Here is a 23,016-nt window from a genome sequence, read left to right as displayed (position 1 = left end):
TCTTTTCTTGATGCTTGGGGGTTTCTTTTGGTGTCTTCAGGGTGTGATATTTTCTGGTGTCTTTGGTCTGCGGGATGCAACTTAAAGAACTTTTGTTAGTTAACAGAGTAAAGTTTGTTGTTTGTTTTCCTTTTTTGTTTTTGTTTTCAGTAAACTAAACTTAATAGAAAATTTATCTAAGTTGGTTTACTATGTAATAGTGACAATGTAATAGGGACCAAGTCTTTTATAACACAAGCTATACTTTTGCAATTGTTGTATAGACATTTATTTTTATTTGAGGTGCACTACTAATATTTTATACTAAATGTAATACTTAACTGCTAAAATAAATGCTCACAATCTTTCTTTGTTACTGTTACTTTCCCCACCAATTTTGCAGTGTGCTGTTTTAACCATTTAATAGCCATGGTTATAGTTTGCAATAGTCTACATTTCAAGGCTACTGTCTCTGCTCTAGCCTTACAAATTATATTACCCGTTTCTTCCCCATTATATTTTTAAACTCTGTGGGGATTTGCAGGGAGGGGTTAAGGGGGTTCCCTAGCTCGTGTTTTTCTGTCATGTTAGATCGTGATTCCTACAGCGGACAGCTCGCTTACTCACCAGATCAGCCATTGGGGTCACCAGTGTGGTCAGACATCACCGGTGTGGTGCTCTACTCTGTTCAATGATGATAACAGTCGGTTACATGTGTGTGTTCCCTCTGTGCGCTGCCCCGGCTCTGCGCAGATAGCTGACACAGCAGACTCCGAGAGAACCGCCAATGGCCACAGACTCTGATAAGGTATGAAGTCACCTGCCCAGGTTTATTGCCAAATGAAATACAGTCTCTAGCTCCCCAGATCAGATGTCTACAGTTCTGCTAGTACATATGTGCTCCCTGACAATGGACGGCCTCAGTCAGTGGACGGATTTACCATTGCCCCCTAGGTCAGACAAAGACATCCACTCAGGGATCCATTCTTTTACACAGGTACAAACAAGTTACACATCACTCCTGACGTATTGAGATTCAACCCCTCTACATAGTAAGGTGCCACCTCTCATCTGGTACATGTTGGTTCAAACAAAACAACTCTATCTATCATATTATCCTTTTGCCTGTCTTTAGGATGGGTCAGCCTGTTCCTTGTTATCTGTGTGGAATGTGCAAGTGTCAGAGTGTTCGGGTACCTTTTAGGTATGTGTATTTTTGCAACATCAGCCCTTTCCTTGCCAGCTTCTATGAGCAGGGCCTGCCTCTGGCTCACAGTTTAACTTTGCTTTATGTTAATAAAGTCTTGACCATTACTTTAGTTCAGGCCTTAGGCCACATACCGGGCCTCTGATACAAGGATTTATGTTTCAGGGCCTCATCTTACTATAGTATGTTGGGAAATAGAAATGTAGTGGCTGGAGGGGACTTCATGTCCATCGTCCTGCCTCATTATCCTGGGCCATCCCTGACTCTGACAGATGCTTGTCCAACCCATACTTAAAAACTTCCCATGAGAGACTCTGTACTGTTCTTTAATTCATACAGATGCACTGCTGCCCACCCCTAAAGTTCAAAGATCATGACTCAGGTCCCCCCCAAAATCATGACTGGCTGGTTTAGAAATAATGAGATTAAAAAAAATAAAAAAATGTGTTTATTTGCCTTGGACTTTTCTGAGCCTTAAGGGTGCTTTACTATGAGTGCTAGAAATGTACATTTGCAAAAAATAAAAACTAAAATAAAAAAAACTAAAAAATCAAAGCTGAGATTCACATGCAATCCCCTCATTCCAGCAGTCTGAACTTTAAGAAAAAGTACTACAGGTCTCACAATAATATCACCAGAGCTGGCCACTCTGCTGATGAGCTATAAACATGAGGAGTATTCTGTGGTAAAGTCTTAGGACTAGTATCTCAGCTAGATCGGCCTGGTTGCATCTATGGTGACCAGACAGCAAGCGTGAAAAATTGGGACGGGGTGGGGGGTAATAAGAGCCTATATAAGAAAAAGCCCTAAATATCAGGACTGTACCTATAAAATCGAGACATCTGGTCACACTAGTTGCACCTGCTCACCTTTGGCGGGGCTCTGCCTGGATGTAGAGATGTATGCAAATAGATCAAATTTCCGAAGTCTTTAGTCCTTAGATTTCATTATAGAGAGCCCAAGCGGAACAGAGGTCCTGTGTGCAGCATGCCTGGATGCATTATGAATCGAAATAATGCAAAACATAATTTAACTGTTAATTGTAAGCAATTTGGAGCAGGGACTAGCTCCTATTATATGTGCGTAGCAAAATGGAACTTTGATCTCATTTGGAGCTTCTAGGTACTGAACATAATAGTATTTCACATGACATATAGATGTTATATAAAAACATAAAATACTATTGCTGGAAAGTTGCAACATAACACTACTTTATTTCTTAGAATTCAGAACAATACACACAAGAACTTAAAAACAGAGAGACACAAAGCAGGTGACTCCCTAAAACAGAGACACAACAACTCGCTTAAAGCTGGCTCTCTGCAGATTATCTGCTGAGAAAGACCCAGATCACATGCTTCCCCATATAGCCCCCAAACCTGCAAATAAGACCAGCAGACCCCTTACAAATTACAGTGATAGCATCTTATTTTAATACAGCTTTCAATATACCACAAATACAAATAATAAAATAGCACATTCTCATTTGGAATGTTAAGTATCAGAGGGGTAGCCGTGTTAGTCTGGATCTGTAAAAGCAGCGAAGAGTCCTGTGGCACCTTATAGACTAACAGACGTATTGGATCATGAGCTTTCGTGGGTGAATACCCACTTCGTCAATTTTCAGTGTTGGTATCACAATTTGAAGATATAGCTGAGATTCAAAAGGTTCAGTGAAGGACAGTAAAGATGGTTAGAAGTCTTTTATGAGGATATGTCTGTAGAAAGAGACTGAAAAGCAAAAGAACAGTAATCTACAAAACATAATGAGCTGAACACAGGCTGGGAAGCCAGGAGCTCCTTGAGTTGTAATCTCAGCTCTTCTAGTAACTCATTGTTGGTCTTGGGCAAGTCACTTAACCTTGCTGCCTCAGTTTCTTCATCTGTGTATTACCTACCAAATGATATAGTTTTGAGGATTAATTACTATTTGAACAAAACTTTGAAAATGTAAACACTCTAACAGCCTTAATTATTATATCATAGCCTAGACTGTGGGGACAGGTACATTAGAAATACTGTGAAAGATATATAAGCACTTATTTGAGGTATTTAAAATTAAAAATCAGACCTGTTTTTTCATGTGGTCCCTTGTGAAAGAACATAATAAGGCACCTGGCCCTGTCAGTTCAGAGTCCACAAATTCATGGATTAATTTCCTGTTGTTAGCTAAGTAGTTTTCCAGTGTACTCCTTACCTTTGATCTCAAGAGCAAGGGGTCACTTGAAATTAATGGTTGGTACTTTTGATATAAAACAAAATAATTCTTCACAGCGTGTTTAGTCAGTGAGCTGAATTCACTAATACAAGAGGTCAGAACATTATATGCTGTAGCTGGCTTTAATAATGGCCTGGATAATTTTGTCACCAGAAAAACAAAATTATAGCTACAAAGGCAATGTTAGAGCCCATTGAATTTGATACTGCGGGTATTAAATGTTAACTCCAGGGTCAGAAGGATCTCTTCCCCATGAAAAGCATTTCACAATTTCTGAGGTACATTAGGTTGGTGGACATTCTGCTTTCCTGTGAAATAATGACAGTAGCTAGGATACTGGTCCTAGTATTGCAAACCTGATGGTTCTACATTTTCCAGTGCAGAGGGCACTATGCCTCACTTAAACCTTTCATTAAAGCTTTAGATAGAATATACTGGTGTAGCGAGACCTTGTTTGGGTCCATTGACAAATTTTGTTGTTAAGCCAAAATCAACTTGGGAAGATGCTGATGTTGGTCCATCCTCTGGAGCATTTAAGACAATCACAAAGCAAAGTATTGCAGGGGTTTGCTTAGTACCTACCCTGATCCTGCTAGTTTCTTATTCACTGAACCATTGTAATGCAGATGTTCAGATTTCTGGCAAATGTAGCATGTGACCTCCCTCCTAAGGTGAGCACAGTTGGCAATGCTTCCCTTGTGCATCAGGCTGCAGGTGCTACTGAGCACAGCTGCAGGCAGGCAAGTACTCACACAGTAAAGAAAAAAAATACACAAGTATCAAGAGATGATAAAATGAGATTTTAACAAAATGTAAACAAATAATCAGGGAAAACAACAGAAAGGAACAGTCAGTGTTGTTACTTCAGCTTCTTAATGAAAAACACAGACCAATGATTACGAAAGAATAAATTTATAATTGAGTTCAGAAAAATTCCCATCATTAAATGCAAGTTCATACTAATCTTCAGGCCACTTTAAAATTAATAGAACTCTATCTGAAATGTAACTAATGTTTGCCATTCTGAAATGTTTTACAAACATAGGCCCCCAAATGTTCTGCAAAATGTGTCCGCCTACACAGAGCCTTGTGGGGCCTATATAGACCTTAATGGGTTTATAACTGATACATCAATTACAGAGACCACTTCGGCCACGTCCAGACTAGGGTATTAAAATCGATTTTAGATACGCAACTTCACGTAGCTGAAGTCGAATTTCTAAAATCGAGGTACTCACCCATCCAGACGGCGCAGCATCGATGTCCGCGGCTCTCCATGTCGATTCCGGAACTCCGTTCGGGTTGATGGAGTTCCGGAATCGATGTAAGCGCGCTCGGGGATCGATACATCACGTCCAGAGTAGACGCGATATATCGATCCCCAAGCAATCGATTTTAACCCGCCGATGCCACGGGTTAGTCTGGACGTGGGCTTCAAGTAATGAACTGGAGCCACTTCTGCTGTTAAACTTGAGAGCTGTTCAACAATGCTCTGTGACATTGCATAATAGTTTGGGTATTTGGTATAACTTTATTGAGAGGGAATGATTCAAAAATGGGTAAATTTCCTCTTAGAAAGTTAGAAGGACACTACCGATTGAGATAGAGGGACAAATCTGGGTCATTAGAACAAGAAGGCAGGCTGGGGTTTTCAAAGGAGCCTGAAGAAGTTACACATCCAATTTTAATTGAAAGTCATTGGGAGTTGGGTGCCTGACTTCCTTTGCCTCCTTGGAAATTCCCAGCCTGGATAAAGCTCAGTCTCAGCAGCAAGTGTATTGAAATATTCATTGCAAATGGGAGGCAATGTTATACATAAATGCAATCTTTTGTCTTACATTTTAAGCAAAGTAATCTGACACATTAGCATTTTGCTGTGGACAGATTTTCCTGGCATTCAACCCTTAAAAGACATTGCAAGAGTGAATGCCTGCAAATATAAATAAACTCTTCCAAAAAATCTGATTATATATATATATATATATATATATATATATATATATATATATATATATATATATATATATATATAATGGCCTGTGTAAGATGGTAAGAATACTAAGAATCTGAGTGGCAGTAGCTAGGTTGATGGAAGGATTCTGTCACTGACCTATCCAATCCACATTTACACCTGGGATCCGTCAGCATGACCTTCTTGTCAACTGCTGGAAATGGGCCATTTTCATTAGCACTACAAAGTTTTTTTTTTCTCTCCTGCTGGTAATAACTCACCTTAACTGATTACTCTTGTGGCGTGTGTACTGTAACACTCATTGTTTCATGTTCTCTGTGTATATATATATATATCTTCATACTATATTTTCCACGGCATGCATCTGATGAAGTGGGTTTTAGCCCATGAAAGCTTATGCTCAAATAAATTTGTTAGTCTCTAAGGTGCCACAAGGACTCCTGTTCTTTATACTGGGTGTGTTTGTCAACATAGTGATGCTGGTATAAGTTTTAAGTGTAGACCAAGCCTAAAACTAGTCTCCTTTTTCCTCCTTTACAGAAACTGTCCATTGATAATGACAGGGTTGCTTTCCCTACAAATCAGTTCTCTACATTTGTTTTTTACTTTGCTTCTTAATTTCTCATTTCCTCTGCTATCACTTTTAATTGTAACTTTGTGCCAGAATTCTTTAACCATGCAGAGCATTTGGGGATGCAGTTTGTATGAAAGACAGAAATCATTGTGGTGTGTTATATCATAGTGCTATATGCCAAATTATTTATAGACCCACCGTAGTATGGTGTATAATTAAGCCAATACAGGTAGAAGTAAAACCATTTCATGGCTTAAGAAAGCTCTTCATTCTGTGGTTATATGCACAGTTCCCTTTTTTTCTGCACGGTCTCCTAATTAATCATCCGTCATCATTTCTAACGTACCTCTCAGAGTTGCGTTTAAACACAGAGCAGAGTTATAAAAGAAACACAGAGAGAGCTGCCCAGAGACCAGTTTTCAGAAACAGAGCAAAGACTCTGAAAGGCACCCCTAGGATTCTGCTGGGAACCTCAAAGAACATTTTCTGGAGGAGTGACTGGGTATCTCTTTTACAGATTACCTTGTCTTCTGTGCACTGGGAAATGAGAGTCTGGAACCTGCTCCCAGTCAGTAAACTCTTGACAGTGGACTGGACTGCAGCTGTGCTAATAAGTAAGAAAAACATTAACTTCTAGCAGCTGTTCTCTGCAACACTGGCTTTTCTGCTGTCCTTTAAGATGGAAGATACTATTTATAATTTTCTACAGTATTTATTGTATACCATACGTAATCAAAATTTGCTTACCTCTTATTTCAGTGTGAATACTTATCATGCTTATTAATGAATAGGCTGTTAATGCTATTGTAGATGTCTAATCAGCTTGTCTAAATGATTTAAAATGATACTTTTGTTTGATCAGAGAGACAAGGTGGGTGAGATAATTTCTTTTATTGGACCAACTTCTGTTGGTGAGCGAGACAAGCTTTGGAGGCACACAGGTCTGGGAAAAGGTACTTGCAATGTCATAGCAAAATGCAACATGGAATGGATTGCTTAGAGCACATAGTATAGAGGCCCATTCAAGGTAGAGTGGCCAGTTAACACCAATAAAAGATTTTACTTTGCCCACCTTGTCTCTGAAATATCCTGGGACCAACATGGCTACATCTACACTGCATACATTTTCGTTTGATTACATTTTCAGTAATTTAACATACAAAACCTGCAGTAAATGATACAGTACAATGGTGAATATATCTGAAAAGTTTGTAGTATCACATGAGTATGGAAATGCCTCTTTAAAGACTTAATTTTTCAGTACTGGGATGATGGAAAAATGAAAATGATGGGGAAATTGAGGGTCCAGGAATCTTAGGGCAGGTCTGCAATTAAAACGCTGCTCGGCACAGCTGCGCAAATGCAACTGCACTGCTGTAGCACTTTAATGAAAACACTCTAAACCGATGGGAGAAAGCTCTCTCGTCAGCTTAGTTCATCCACCTCCGGGAGAGGCGGTAACTATGTCGGTGGGAGAAGCTCCTCTGCTGACATAGTGCTGTCTAACCGGAGCTTAGGTCAGTATAACTATCTTGCTCAAGGGTGTGGCTTATTTATACTCCTGAGCGATGTAGTTATACTGAAGTAATTCTGTGGTGCAGACCAGGGCCTAGTGTCTTTCCAAGGTCCCAGGGAAAGTATGTGGTGGAAGAAGAATTAGAATCCACATCTGCTGGCTCCAAGGTAAAAATTTACAAACTTGAGTGTTAGGCACCCAAATCCATCTTTCGGCTACTAAATAGATGACTTGATTTGCAGGCGTGCTGAGCACCAGCTGCCGCCATCCAAGTCAATGTTCTGAAATTACTGAAGTCAGTACAAGAGGTGGGTCTTCAGCACATCTGAAAAGCTGGGCATTTTAGAAACCTAAAGGTGGACTCAGGTGCCTAACTTTAGGCACCTATGTTTGAAAAAATTGATCACCGGTGTTGTGCTCCCCATTTACTGAGAGAAATATTATAAAGCTGTCTCTAAAACATTACATAATAATCCACACCTGCTGCAGCTATGATGGAATAATAAAGCACCTCCCATAGCTAAGAAGTGTAATCATAAGTGGTATCTAGTTCAATACTCTGATTACATTGGCTTAAATAATACCAGAACTAAACAGTAAATACTGTTGCATTGCCTCTATGAGGCTCAGACCTTCCTGTTAGGATATGTATGTGTTTAGTCTAACTTTTCAGTAATTTGTTTTAGCAGAAATATGATCTAGCCATTGTCTGTAGATTTTTGTATCGTTAGTAATGTTTATGGAAGAAGAACTGAACATCTGTATGAGGCTTGCAAGCGGAATTTTAAAGAAATGCTATATTTCATATTTTTACAAGACTCACTGGGTCTTTTCTTACACAAAGACTTTTTTATTGGTATGATTTCTGTGTCTTTATATACAGATTAGGCAACAATTAAATAGCCCATCTTAGGGCTTGTCTACACTACAGCCCTAACTCAACCTATGTTATTGACTTACAGTCTCCACAGTAATTACAGCCAATGGTGAAATCCATAGGTGCATGGCTTTTCAGGAGCTATACTGCCATTGAGGGCAAGTGGTCTTGGAGCTATTGTGCAGGCATGTGGATGGCCATGCCATGATTCTTTGAAATTCATATGGATCTCAGAAGGGCATCAAGTGTCAGGCCAAATTTGCTTCCAACTCCATAGTAGCAGATGGAGGCCAAGCTTGGCTCCCTTGAGACTGAGCAGTTAGAAACACTACAGGTCAAACCAGACTCATGCGCTTTCCTGACCAGCAAAGAACTAGCTCCCCACAGGATATAAACATAGAGAATGGAGTAGGACTTGGATGTTACACAACATCTTGTTTTCATGAACTCAACATTAAAAATAGTTCCTTTGCAGCAGAAGTTTCCAAACCTGTGCTTGCTAGATCACTGGGGATCTGGAGAGTACTTGCTGATGGGTCATGGAAAACTGATAGGTCATGAGATGCTAGCTCTTTTCCTTTCCAGCTGCTAAACCATTTTACAGAAACTAAAATACACTAAATACTTTCAAAGTGTTATTTTTCCATGTAAAGAATTGCTGTAGTTGCCACAGACAAATTATGTGAGTCGGAATGGGAGGGAATGCAATCATGCCTGAGGACATTCTTTGTGAGACAGTCTGTCCCTTAAGACGTAGTCCAGGGGTCGGCAACCAAAGGTGGCACATGAGCCGATTTTTCATAGTACGCAGGGCGGGCAGGAAGGAACCCCAGGCTGGCAGCAGGCTGAGACTGTCGCTCTGGGGTTCCTGCTGCTGGCCCCTTACCCCCCGGGGTCCCCGCAGCCCCACTCACCTTCCTTCCAGTTGTAGTTTCAGTGCAGGCCCCCTGCCAGGGAGGGTCCAAGTTTCCGGCCCTGCTCAGCCCTACCAGCCTCCAGCTCCACTCACCTCAGCTGCCGATCTGGGGTTCCAGCCGCTGACCTCCTGTCAGCCTTTTATCAACTTATAACTCAGAAGCCTGTGTGCAGCTTAAAGTATCTAAATAGGTGCCACCAGACATTGGAAAACTCAGCAAGGAAAAGCAAGGGCAAGGATCACACTAAACTAATAAGATCTGATTTTTAATTTAATTTTAAATAAAGCTTCTGAAACATTTTGAAAACCTTGTTTACTTTACATATAACAGTAGTTTGGTTATATAATATAAACTGATAGAGAGACCTTCTAAAAAACATTCAAATGCATTACCGGCATACGAAGCCTTAAATTAGAGTGTATACATGAAAACTTGGCACACCACTGACGAAAAGTTGCTGACCCCTGGTCTAATACAAACAAAAATGGCTTCTCTTACACCCAGTAATAAACACAGACATGTAAGTCCCTGGCGAATGTAGCCCATAGGGCTAGCCTGCTAGCATGTTTTATTATATACCGCAAGAACATGGAAGTAACAGTTCAGGCACATCCAGCAATAACAGTGATGACAGGAAGTAAGTTCATAAAATAGTGTATGTGGAAGGGAAGAAAGGTAGAATGAAGGTTGTGGTATGTGCAGAGACAACCTATACTTGCTGATAGTGGTGCGGAGGGGGGGGGGGAGGACACAATTTAAAGGTTTGGCCTAGAGTCATACCCCCCCCCAGGCTGACCCCCCTCCTTTACCCTCAGTCTCCCACTCCGGAAAGCAGTGGCCCCTCCCTAAGCTCGCAGATTTTGCTCCTGCCTCTCCCTGCAGGGTGCAGCTTGCAGCTCACCAGTGCCAACAGCTGCTGTACAGGGCAGGGGGATCTGCCACACCATGTGACCCACATGCCTCCCCTCCTCTCCCATGTCATCTTTAGGTGGGTGGTCCACAGAGATTTGGTAATGGCAAGATGTGTACCAGCAGGGGAAGGAGTGGAGAATGATGGCCATCATTCACCTTCCAGCTTAATTTCCTTAATTTTGTTTATTTGCATGTAGCAACCTCAGATGTTACACTACAGACTTTAGAGGGATAGCCATGTTAGTCTGGATCTGTAAAAGCAGCAAATAATCCTGTAGCATCTTATAGACTAACAGACGTTTTGGAGCATGAGCTTTCGTGGGTGAATACATGCATCTGACGAAGTGGGTATTCACCCACGAAAGCTCATGCTCCAATACGTCTGTTAGTCTATAAGGTGCCACAGGATTCTTTGCTGCTACTACAAACTTTGTGTGTTAATTTATAGATAAGGGGCTGCATCTTGTATTTGCTAGTTGAAATGAGCTGAGGCGTGTGCTGATAACTAACCATCATTGTTTATTACCAAAAGGCTATGGCCATCGTGGTGAGCATTTTTCTAGTTCTCCTTTGGAGAATGATGGCGTTTCAGGCAAACTTACTGCAAGCTAAAGGAAGTAAGTAATTTTCTTCTAGTAATACTTGAAGCTTTTGTTCTTTTGCCATTTATATGCTTAGATTTTTCACGCTTCATCATTTGTTCTCCCGGGGTCTCTGTCACCTTATCCTTCTAAATTGTCAATCCCATCCTTCTTCTATCTCTGCCTTGTTTCCTTGTTCAGCATACATATGTTCCACACATATATGAAGGCTTGGCAAAATTCAATTTTTTTTTATTATTTCAATGGATAATACCAATGTTTATTTTAAGCTTTTTTTCCAATTTTTATTGATTCTAATTTTCACACTTCAGCAAAATTATGGGTGTGTGTATCAGACAATTATTTAATGACAACAAGTGTTGTTATTTAAAAAGTTAAAGCTTTATACCATTAAAACACTAACTGTCAACATCAGATGTCAAAATATACAAAGTAAATATCCTCAAATCAAACAAGAATAAGTTCTCAAGCAGCATTTCTCTTACTTTACCTATTTATAAATTTTGATTACCAATGGAAATATTTTTCGTCAGTTTGTGTTTGTGTGTGCGTATGGTGAAAGCGATGTATACTGACATTTGACAATAAAAATCTAATCCCAGGAAGCCTACACATATAAATTCTTGTGTTTTCAATTAAAGCTCTCTGTATGGTTTAATATACATTTATCCCAGGGACAAAACTCAATTCCATCTTGTTTGTAAAACCCTGATTGTGCAAACTGATCTGTGGGTGACAGCCCTGGGCCAACACAAATGCCCATGGTCCTCAGGGATTCATCCATGTAAATCAACTTGAAGGATCCAAAACTATATTTTTAAAACAAACTAGATGTGATAGTAGGTTTCTAAAATTCATGAACTTAAAGTAATTTGGTTTTCATAATAATTTTAGCTTGGTTAGGTTTTAATTAAATTCCTATTCAGTAATCTATTTGCTCCTAACTCTCGGTCCTTTGCCCGCTTATAAGAAACATGTTTTATAAGAAGCTATTGAATGAATGCAGTCTAACATTTAAATGAAGTCTCTAATCATTTTCTTGTATTGATAGTTACCTGAAAGTAGCTATTGCTCTGAACTACTCTCTATTACTAGTTTATTCATTAGTATGTCATTAATTCTTTTGTTTTCTCCCTTAATCAACAGTTCAGGTTCTCCCACCTGTTAACTTCACTCTCACAGTCTCTGCACTAGCAGAAGTACTTTTGCAATGGAAACCAAACCCTGATCAAGAAAAGAACTACACTGTTGAATACAACGTGGAAATTATGACTCCTGAGTGGGAACCGGTAATGTAAAGTATGGCTAATGCATGTTGGATTAAATGTGCTATATCAAATTCAAACCCAAGTTTTACTGATTAAGATATGACTTTCAGATACTTTGGCTCTTTAGATTTACTTTTGGTTTTGTATCATAAACAAATATATTAACCCAGATCCATCTCTCTCTCTGTATATGGGAACCACTGTGTTCCAAGGGAGATTAACCCCAGGAGATAGCAGGTGTCAGTATTGCTGTCACTCTTCCCAAGGAATTGTACTAAGTGAGGGCAGTTTTAATTTTTGGCCTGTTGAAGGCTGTCCAGCAGAGGTGTTGAATCAGCACTGTTTCTGGATGGTATAATCCACTACTGATGTTACTGCGTTTATTGCAGATTGACACCAGTATATAGATAGCATTTGAGTCCATGTTTCACCATAATTCTGTACATGAAAACCTTCATTTAACCCATTTCCAGTACTCAATCCCCCATCTTAAGCAATACATTTAAAGTACCTTCATATGGGTTCAAATATCATGTGATTTGAACCTTAGTTAAAGACTACTTTTGTTAGGAGATCAACCTTTGCTGGTCCCTTGAGTGAGAACCTAGGTTAGGTTTCATTGCATTTGATACTAATAAATTGTTTATTTTTCAAGTATGAGACAAAGAAAACTTGCAGTACCCGTACAGCTGTGCTTCATAATGGTTTTTCTGCACGTATTCGGACATTGCTTCTCTATAACAACTCGCAAATAGAAAGTAACTGGGTTACAGCTAAACTTCAAGCTCCACCAGGTAAGATGTGTTACCAACAAGGATTTAATTTTATGTTATGTTCTAGTCTGTTGACAAGAAAGCATGAAAAGGATGACAGGTTTAAAACTTCAAAAGGAAGACACATCTCCTGCTCTACATGGCATTGTTCTTATACAATAGCTTTCTTCCAGATTCCAATATCTTTATTCAGACTGAATAGCATCTTACTCATGATTATTACTCCATGACTTCATTTTGTCAATGGCACTACTTGTGAGGCAAGATGCTATTCAGTCTGAGTATGGGTATCAGAATTTGTCCCGCAGGAGAGACAACACATAAATTCCCAAGGAGCAGAAGATGGCTGAGATTTAGGGTATCAGTTAAGATTAGCCTGGTTTTGCCAATATAATTGATAAAGAGGAGGTGGAGTAGTGGTTTTGTTAGAGCAAGGAGTGGGCAGAGATATCACGAGGATGTGTAAGATCCTGAAATGAAAAGATCAGAAGGATGCACATCTTGGAAGATTCGTTGGCTCAGGGGACTGGTACCAAAATAACAACCTTTTTCACCTGTAGGTCACTGATTGACTTTAAATTACTATTACTTAAAAACTGTTGAGAGATCTGTGAAATAAGTTGGGGAATCCTGTTTGGTTTCTAGTGGAGCTGATTCCTCATCATAGTTTTAACTAATTGTCTATCTATGCTGAAAGTACTGAATGGAGATGGGCACTATTTTTCAACCTTAGAATGATCCCTAAAGGTCAAGGTAGAGGCATGGTAGGGATGCATGTAGAAGGTTATACTGCTGTTGTAAGATTTCATCCTGTAAATGGACTCGCATTCTTCTAAATCAAATCTAACCATCCACCCTTTGTTTTAAAAAACATACTCCTGTTTTAGGATTTTGAATTCTCCATGAGACAAGTCTGTAGCACTCATCTCCTATAGAATTTTCATTTTCCTAATTGTCCTCATCTCTATCCTGCATTGTTTTCATTGTTGGCCTGATATCCAGCAATATCAGCAATCAGAGCCTTGTGTTACAAAAAAACTAAGCAAACAGGTCTCAGAGAATCATAGTTATCTCCATTGCTTCTTCTATCTCCTTTCCAATCTGTATCTGATTTCAATCTCTCTGGAGCACTTGTCATCTCCATGCTAGCCAGACTCACTTTTGAAGCCCTCAAGCCTGGAATACATACAGCAGCTGTACAACTTTGATAATCCTTACAACAGAATTCTTGAAAGACAGTAGCTGAGATCATCTAATCTCCTCTTATTTAATAATTCAGTTCACTTCTGCTCTAGAGACAGTTTAGACCAGCTCAAGTCTAAATGTGCCAATTACATCATAAAGCCTGAAGGGCAGTGTTGTATCTGTTCTAGCCTGACTTTCTTTATGCAAACATGTTCAACCAATTCTGTGGAAGAATGAAATGGAAGTGATTTTAAGAAGCTTTAGATGTTTGAAATGTTTATTTAGAGAGAGATAGGTCTGTTTACATATGTGTGTATGTATGTGTGCTTGTCAGACATCATGCAAACTGCTTGAGAAAGTGTTATACTATTGAGCCTGATTCAAAGCCCTTACAAGTCAATGGGACTATGGAGAGGCTTAAAATTATGCATGTGTGTAGTAATAGTTGGGCCTACAAATTTACCCTAACTGTGAGCTCAGTTGTAAGAAGTGAGTGAAAGTTCAGAAAATGTCACAATTATAGAATCCTAGGGAGGTCATCTAGTCCAACCCACTGCTCAAAGCAGGACCAATTCTCACACAAATTTTTGCCCCAGATCCCTAAGTGGCCCCCCTTAAGGATTGAACTCATAACCCTGGGTTTAGCAGATGAATGCTCAAGCCAATGCTCAAACCACTGAGCTAGCCCTCCCCCATACAATACAATAAATGTAGATGGGGAAAGATACAAAAGGGAGACAGAATTAGCCTACTGTTATAACTCAAGCACTGTGTTAAGATCATGCCTGGTAAACAAGAAAAGTCTGGGACTGGCAGTCAGTGAACCAAAATTGGTTTTGGAAATTAGACCTAATTGGTGAACAAAATAATGAGGCAATGGGCTCTTCTGCCCATCATTGCCTTTTGGGTGCCTTAAAAGAAAAGACTTTATGGGGGGGAAATCAAGCAGCAGCTGTCTGCCAATAACCAGTGACTGAAAGATAGGAAAACAGGAACAAGCAAGCTTCACCGCCATGGCTTTCCTCCCTCCCCTGCCTGCTGGAACCCTGGGATCCACTGTGGTGCCAGTGGGTCTTTGTCATCCTACTACCAAGAGATATTTTGAACAGACTCAGCCAAAAGGCGAGACCCAGATGATATCACTACCCCTACTGGCTCTGGCTAAATCCTGGACACTGTCTGGAGGCTGAGACTGTGTTGTTTTCTTCCTTGCCTGTGTATCTTTTGCCCACCCCACCTTATTTCTTCTCTTTCCTATCCCTCTTCATTTGCCTTCTATTTAATAGAAGTCTGGCTTAGCCAGCCAAGATTGCATACTTTTCCAATATATCTGTGAGCCCGTGCCTAGAGAGGCAGATAAAAGCAGTGTCTAAATAGTCCAACACTGGTACAAGTTTGCCAAGTCTTGGAGTGGCTGATAACGACTGTGCCATGCCTGTGTTTCTCCAGCAGTAAGTTTGCAAATGAGAGTTAACACCAGAGACAAAAGCTGCATTTTCTATCTTTCCTGTTCTTTTCTCTCCTCTTGTGTGTATTTGTCTTGCTTTGCCTTCTAGGAAATGGGCTCAGACTTTAAAAAGAACAGCAACAGCAGCTCCAGCCCATCTCAACTAACTTTTTCTCTTTTCCCCAAAGAGGACCATTTAAGAGACTATCAAACAAAGATTTTTTTCCTTCTAAAGACTCTCTATAGGTAAAGGAAAAGGGAACAAGGGATGCTGTTATAATGAAAGTCTTGCTTAATACTTTACATTTTAAATGTTTCAACTGTTTTCCCTTCTTTTCTCTATCTTTAAAAACAGGTTAAAAGGTTTTTTAATGATGTGTTTGCCATGGTACTAAGCAGGCTGAGGTCTTTGTTTTTCAGATGGTACAGGTTGTTTAAAACTGTTTAATGTTGGAAAGTTACAGGGTCATGTTAACATCTTTAACTCTTTGGGCTGATATATAAGACCCGACTTGAATATTGGGACAAACTTTAAATAATTGCGGCTGAGTTGAGAACAAGACATGGAAAATCGTGGAAAAGTAATAATGGGACCTTTATTAATAGCAGTAATTTGGAAAAGCCAAAGTAGACCTATTTGTTTAAGAAAAATATACTGGAACAATATAAACACTGAAGTATTATGTTATGCCTGCTAATTTTTGATCACCAACCTTTTTGCTGCAACTATATTACATTCATTTTAAAACAGTGACCGGTACAATATAAAATTCAGAAGACTAAAAGTCTCAACACAACTGCTGTAGAAATCGAGTCCAGTCACTTTAGCTTTTCACAGGCATTGAACGTTAGTGCAGTATTAATTGCATAATAAAAATGTCTGCAAAATTGTGGACTGTGCAAAGTAAGCCAATTAAAATAAAAATTGCAGTGGAAGCCGCAAGGTCTGCAATTTGCATACTATCACAAATGAAGCAGGGCTGTACTCATATAGACCATCAAATATAGTATAACGTGCTTAAGTGTTTGCTGGAATGGGGTTTAAAGAAATTGCTTCAAGTGAATGGGCTAAGAGAAAATATTTTAAAACTTTCTAAAACATTTCTAAACATTGTTTCCTGTAATTGAGGGGCATACACAGAATACGTGGTGGTGTCCGGTGGTATCAAAATAACAATTTGTAGTGTTTGGGATGAACTGCTTCACCACTCATGAGAGAGACATCCCAATTTTGTATAAATATTTGATATCTAGACATATTTGATAGAATATATACATATACAAGGAACCAAACATTATAATCAATTGTATTTTGTTATTTTATATTCATGAGTAATAAGAACATGCTAGTAAATATTTAGCACTTATTACCTTACAAGTTCAACCTTTTATGTATTGTTGGTGCTATAGGTGCTGTTGAGACATCAGTTACTAATTTATCCTGTGTGATTTACACGGCCATTGATAATACTGCATCTCTTCATTGCACCTGGCTTGCTGGCAAAGAGGCACCAGAAGATACAAAATACTTTCTATTTTACAGGTAAGGGTCTGCTTCTATTTTTACCCCCTGTTAGTTTCCCTAAGATAATAGTGTCTTACAAACTAATCTAATTTAGGTATAATAGCTACACTGAAGAATGCCAAGAATATAGTAAAGACAAATGGGAAAGAAATATTGGTTGTCGATTTTCAAACACTTACATAAAGACTAGTGAAACTGACGAAGTCATCGTAATACACATTAATGGGTCAAGCAAGTACACTGCAATCAAATCTTTTGAACAGTTATTTAATCCACAAGCCATTGGTGAGTAAATATTTTTAGTTTTTACACATTAAAATATTAGTATAACTTCTTAGATCTTGGTGAAATGTTTGCAGTGAAATCTTTAAAAAATCTGGTATAAAACTCAAACCTGCTCTGCATTTTGGTTTAAAGATTTGTTGAAGTTCATTGGTGGTTTGAATGATTCATGGTCCAGTTTAAGATATGGGCTAGTTTAAGGTTTTGCATGGATATTTTCTGAAAGTGAAGGTCTTAGTGTGGAACTAGGGGAAATATGATGATTTTAACTGTGTGGTTTTAACAGTTAGGTTTAAATTCTAGGACAATAAAAATAAGAGATAGAAATAACCTATTAGTTCATCTAATTTATCTGTCTGCTAAAGTATGGTTTCCCACAGTATTTCTTTTACTGCTTTATCCAGTCTAGCTTTAAATGTCCAAAGCAATGTAGCTTTTACCAGTTTTTATTATACAGTTTAACACATTTCATTGGAAGGAAGCTTTTCCTGATAGGTTAATTTTCCTTTCCTTAATGTCATCCCTTTAGTCTAGTTTATACCCCTTTGATTCTCTTATATAATTCCTCTCCCGTCTGAGTTTTTACAACCTTCACTTATTTATAGACTTATCACATCTCCTTTCATATGTTGCTTAACTAAGAGAAACATATTTAACTTTTTTAACTTACTTCTTAGAGGTATCCACATACTCAGTTTCAATGCTCTTCTCTGAACTTCTTGCAATTTTTTAGAAACTTTATGGCAGCATGGTGCCTGGAATACACTGAAGTATTGTATTCCAGTCACCATATTACCAAAATGATGTTGAAAAATGGGAAGGTCTTACAACACAGATGCACTCAGCAGGACATATAGCAGCACCTTTGGCACAGGAAAGGCAAAATTTGTGTGTGGAGGGCAGCATCCATATACACAATTCTAGGGGGCATGATGCAATCCCTAAAATAAGGCAACATGAAATGATGTATGGTGACAAAAGCTTAGGGTGACCAGGTGTCCCAATTTTATAGGTACAGTCCCGATATTTGGGGTTTTTTCTTATATGGGCACTTATTACCCCCCAACACACACACACACACTGTCCCCATTTTTCATATTTGCTGTCTGGTCACCCTCAGCTGTGCTCCAGGCACCAGAGCTCCAAGCACATGCCTAGGGCAGCAAGCTGGGGGGTGGTGGCCTGATGGTCCCTGCGAGGGCAGCAGTCAGGCAGCCTTCAATGGCTTGCCTGCAGGAGGTCTGCCAGTCCCGCAGTTTCAGCGGCAATTTGGTGGCAGGTATGCCAAAGCCTCATGACTGGAGGACCTCCCACAGGCAAGCCGCCGAATCCGTGGGACCGGGGACCTGCCGCAAGTGTGCCACCGAAGGCTGCCTGACTGCCGTGCTTGGGGCGACAAAAAAGCTAGAGCCGCCCTTGGTCACCCTACATAAGCTGATGGAGGCTAAGGAGAAAAGAGGGGTGGGTGGGGGGAAAGGTTGTAGCAACAAGACCTATTTTGCATGAAAAAAATCTGCTTACCTTGTCTTTGTCAATAATGAATCTTACAAGGCATGAAATAATTGAAGGGGTTTTTTTTGTTTATTTTTGTTTTTTAAATCTTGTAAAGGATTTTAATAAAGGAGGTCAGTTACTCAGTAATTGTTGATATATCAGTGGCTTTACCTACTTTTCAGTGTTTGTTTTTCCACTGATATAGTTAGTTCTTTTACACCTATCCTACAACAAACTCAAAGTGAAACTCATGGGCTATACATTCAGCCAAATCCAAACCACAGCCAAACTTTGAACAACCTCCTGCCAAGAAACTTGCTTTATTGGTAACACACTGGTTATCTTATTCATTTTCTAGAGAAAGTGAATCCTCCCAGAAATGTCACCGTGTTTTTAAAACAAAACAACCTCCTGATCATCTGGGAAATGCCAGCTTCTTCTTTCCCAGAGGACTGTTTTGAATATGAACTGAACATCTACAACTGGAAGATGGATTACAGACAGGTAACTGCTTGTTAAAAGTTGAGGTATTCTATATAGAATTGACTATGAACTGTCTTTTTTATATGTCTAGAATAGGTCTCACATGTAATCTAGTGAAAAAGTCTTCTGGTTCATGGACATCTTTTGAGTTTCAAATTATGCATGTAATCAGAACTCCAACTACCATCCTCTAAAATCTACAGATCTAGTGTCAAATCTTAGTCCCACTGAAATCAATGGAAAAACTCCCACTGACTTTAATGGGAATAAGATTTCACCCCTAATTATGAATTATACCCACATTTTAGTTTGGAAAACACTAATGGAACAATTAAAAATGTTCATCGGTTTTGGATGCTCATCTTGATGCATCCAGGTCCATTCTGTCAAAGGTACACGTGCTCAGCAACTCTGAAAACCCAACATTAAGAGTCTCAAACTAGGCTCCCAAAACCAGTGAATACTTTTGAAGAATTTGGCCTGAATGAATTGCAGATGAAAAATGGTGGATGTAATTAATTGTGGGTGCAAAATTGTGCCCACAAATATGGAGGTTTTGTGTGAAAATCAAGTCTTTGGCATCCACCTCTAGGCTATTAAAACTAATTTAAAAGAAGAACAAACACAATAATCAATGCTTATATTTATGCCTAAAGCAAATATTGTAAATTTACTTCTGAAGTTTAGTAACTAGCAATTTAAGTGTTGTTGTCTTGACCATATTAGTCTTAAGAAATCTATGACAGAGTTATGTTGTTTTTAACAGATACTGGAAACAATGTTAAATAGTTTCAGTTTAAGTATTGATGACACCTGCAGATACTCCATACAGATAAGAGCTAATCGTCAATCATGGTGTAGTGAAGGAATTTGGAGTGATTGGACTGAACCTCTCCATATTGGTAAGAATCAAAATGTATTTGTCTAATAGTTACTTTAATACATATGTTACTTGAAGGCTAAATTCTGTTTAATCATGAGCATGTACTGCTACCGTTAACTTCAATGGAAGCTATGCAAGTGTATCTGAGGATGTACATTGACTCTTTAATTGTTGCTACTACTTGCTACCTCTGGGTAGGCCAGAATATGGGTTCCATTCATAAAGAAACGTGTGGATAAATGAAACGTTTGTTTGAAAGAACACTTGAAAATAGTTTAGATCCCAAATTCAGGTTTTAATTAAAAGAATCAGTAAAAACAGCTTCCTAAAAATAAACATGATGTTGTGAACACAAATGCAATTGTATTACTAACACATGAGAACCAGAAAGTGAAACTGACTGGTTCAAGTTTTAGAGCTGGTTGAAAAGGATTGACTCTCTGTGAAGTTAATGAGGGCTGTGCATGCTTGGCAACTCTGAAATCAGGGTCCTAGGGGAATGTATATAGCTCCCTCCTGCCTACTGGTACAATGTTGGAGCATTGGATGTGTCTACACTTGCAGAGTTTTTGTGCTCTCAGTTTCAATGGTGATAGTGAACTGGTGAAAGAAAAGTGCTGGTTTGTATACTCACTTCCACAGGCATCAGAGAGTGTTTATATTTGCAGCACTTCTATCAACGATGAGAGCAGCTATTCCACAGTGCAGCTCTCTCCATTTTGAGGCTAGGTCTTGTGGGAAGTGTGTGTATGTGGGGGGGGGGGTAATCGTGGGGCATCCTGGGTCCCTGTACAGCCTCCTCTCCCCAAGCACTGATCAGCTCCAGTAGCTCAGCATTGCTCCAAGCGGGGGATCATTTGCTCGGTGGAAAAGGCATTGTCACCTGGCCAGATGATAAATGAGCACTTGCAAGAAAACAGGAAGGGGAGTTTCAAAGTTCCCGGGGCTTTACAGGGAGAGAGGTGAATGTCTGTTTACTTGGCGTCACCGCAGCAGAGCTGCTGCCAGAGGGGTCACCAAGGCATTGTGGGCAGGGCCGGTGCAAGGATGTTTCGCGTCCTAGGCGAAACTTACACCTTACGCCCTCCTCCCCTGCCCCCTCCCACGGCAGCTTCCCCCTTCTGCCCTGAGGCACACCCCCCGCCCCAGCTCATCCCTGCGCCGTACACGAGCACCCCGAGCACGCCGTCGCTGCTTCACTTCTCCTACCTCCCAGGCTTATGGTGCCTAAGCTGATTGGCGCTGCAAGCCTGGGAGGTGGGAGAAATGAAGCAGCTCACCCCTGTCCCGCCTCCCCCCCGAGCACGCCATGGCTGTTTCACTTCTCCCACCTACCAGGCTTGCGGCGCCAATCAGCTTAGGCGCTGCAAGCCTGGGTGGTGGGAGAAGTGAAGCGGACATGGCATGCTCAGGGAGGAGGTAAGGCAGCAGTGCGCTGGGGTGTAGAGTTCCCCTGCGTGCCACCCACCCCCCTTTACTTGCTGCAAGAGGCCCTCCCCGCGCTCCCTTGCCCCAGCTCCCTCCGCCTAAATACCGGCAGCGACTGGGGTGGCCGAAGATCCGGCCACCGCAGTCGCTGCTGAAGAAAATGGCGCCTCCCAAATCCTAGTGCCCTAGGCGACTGCCTAGGTCGCCTAAATGGTTGCACCGGCCCTGATTGTGGAATATCCTGCACAGATTAAAAGCTGTGTAAACAGGAAGAATGTGTCTTCAGTTGCACATCACCGCAAAAGCGTCACTGGTTAGAGCTGTACCCCTCTCGTGGAGGTGGTTTTCTCTTTGCGATGAAACTTCTGAGTTTTACTGCAAAAAGTCATTGGCAAGTGTAGACGCTCCTATGGTTTTTGCACAAAAAAGGGACTTTTTCCGCTTTAAATGGCAAGTGTAGACACGATTGGTGGAATACTATTTCAGATAAATGAATGCCACCTCCTGAATCTTTCTCTTGTAGTAACCTGCAGTGTCCTTAGATGTCTCCATATAATTACTAGCCTGTTGCAATTTTGCTCTCCGTATGAAATATGACAAGATCCTAGCCTGAGCTGGCACAGCTGGGTCTGACATGCATCACACCTGAAGAAATCAGCATGCCCTGCTAGCTGTTTACTTCTTGAAATTTGACACATACCTGCCACACACACACACACACACACACACACACACACACACACACACACACACACACACACACACACACACACACACACACACACACACACACACACACACACACTCCCCCATGGTGATATGGGTGCTGGTATGCTAATGCCAAAAGTCAAAGCGAATGGTGAGGTCAGATACTCCTTATTAGAAATTACCTGAACTCCCATGGGGATCTGTGAAGGTTAGTATCTTTGGAAGGCATTAATTTGCATAGATCTGATCCACTTGATACTGTATTTCCTGATTGCTGAACATGTTTTCATAGAAGTAGCAGTTATCTTATCATGACACATTATCAACTGTTTGTACTCAGCCATCCCCTCTCACTCTTATCTTTGGAGTTATATTTCTTTACTTCCTGATTTTCTTTAAAAAAAAATGTTCTTCACGTTGCTCTGTCTTGTTTACCAAACTCTTCAACGCCTTTATACCTCGTTTCTAATGAACATTAATGTGCTAATCTGCCTAGTTGGCTCTAATGAATTCGCTAATGAATATCTTCACCCAGCTCCTGGTAACAGAGCGTCCTTCAGAAGTGGGCCCACAGCAGTGCTCTGATGCTGACCAAGCTCTGCCCACAAAATGAAGGAAGGCAGTATAGGGCTGCTTACATTGGCCCTACTCTGTTTCCATGCTGGGGAAATTTTCCCCAACCCTTTGTGACTCATTTATAAGTCCTATAAGCCAGTGGTTCTCAAACTTATTTGATTGCTTCCCCCCCCCCCTGCCCTTCTTTGTG

At 40.2% G+C, this 23,016-nt stretch overlaps 1 protein-coding gene across 3 annotated transcripts in view; it reads left to right on the top strand.

The window, feature by feature from the left end:
- Positions 1–221: 221 nt before the first annotated feature.
- IL5RA (interleukin 5 receptor subunit alpha) overlaps positions 222–23,016 on the top strand; it is a 39,912-nt gene continuing 17,117 nt past the window's right edge. Inside the window, exons 1-10 of one of the 3 annotated variants that reach the window (XM_050957492.1) lie at positions 703–787; positions 1,115–1,183; positions 6,468–6,564; positions 10,705–10,789; positions 11,921–12,063; positions 12,698–12,836; positions 16,858–16,990; positions 17,067–17,257; positions 19,107–19,252; positions 19,998–20,133. In XM_050957492.1, the coding sequence (XP_050813449.1) occupies positions 10,708–10,789; positions 11,921–12,063; positions 12,698–12,836; positions 16,858–16,990; positions 17,067–17,257; positions 19,107–19,252; positions 19,998–20,133 (970 nt within the window). In that variant the 5' untranslated portion in view covers positions 703–787; positions 1,115–1,183; positions 6,468–6,564; positions 10,705–10,707. Of the gene's footprint in view, positions 788–1,114; positions 1,184–6,467; positions 6,565–7,554; positions 7,634–10,704; positions 10,790–11,920; positions 12,064–12,697; positions 12,837–16,857; positions 16,991–17,066; positions 17,258–19,106; positions 19,253–19,997; positions 20,134–23,016 lie in introns of those variants that run through there. The other 2 variants (XM_050957493.1, XM_050957494.1) reach the window with 2 other exon arrangements.

This window comes from Gopherus flavomarginatus, chromosome 6 (assembly GCF_025201925.1).
Source record: "Gopherus flavomarginatus isolate rGopFla2 chromosome 6, rGopFla2.mat.asm, whole genome shotgun sequence".
NCBI classification, from domain to species: Eukaryota; Metazoa; Chordata; order Testudines; family Testudinidae; genus Gopherus; species Gopherus flavomarginatus.
This window is presented reverse-complemented; position numbering and strand designations above follow the sequence as displayed.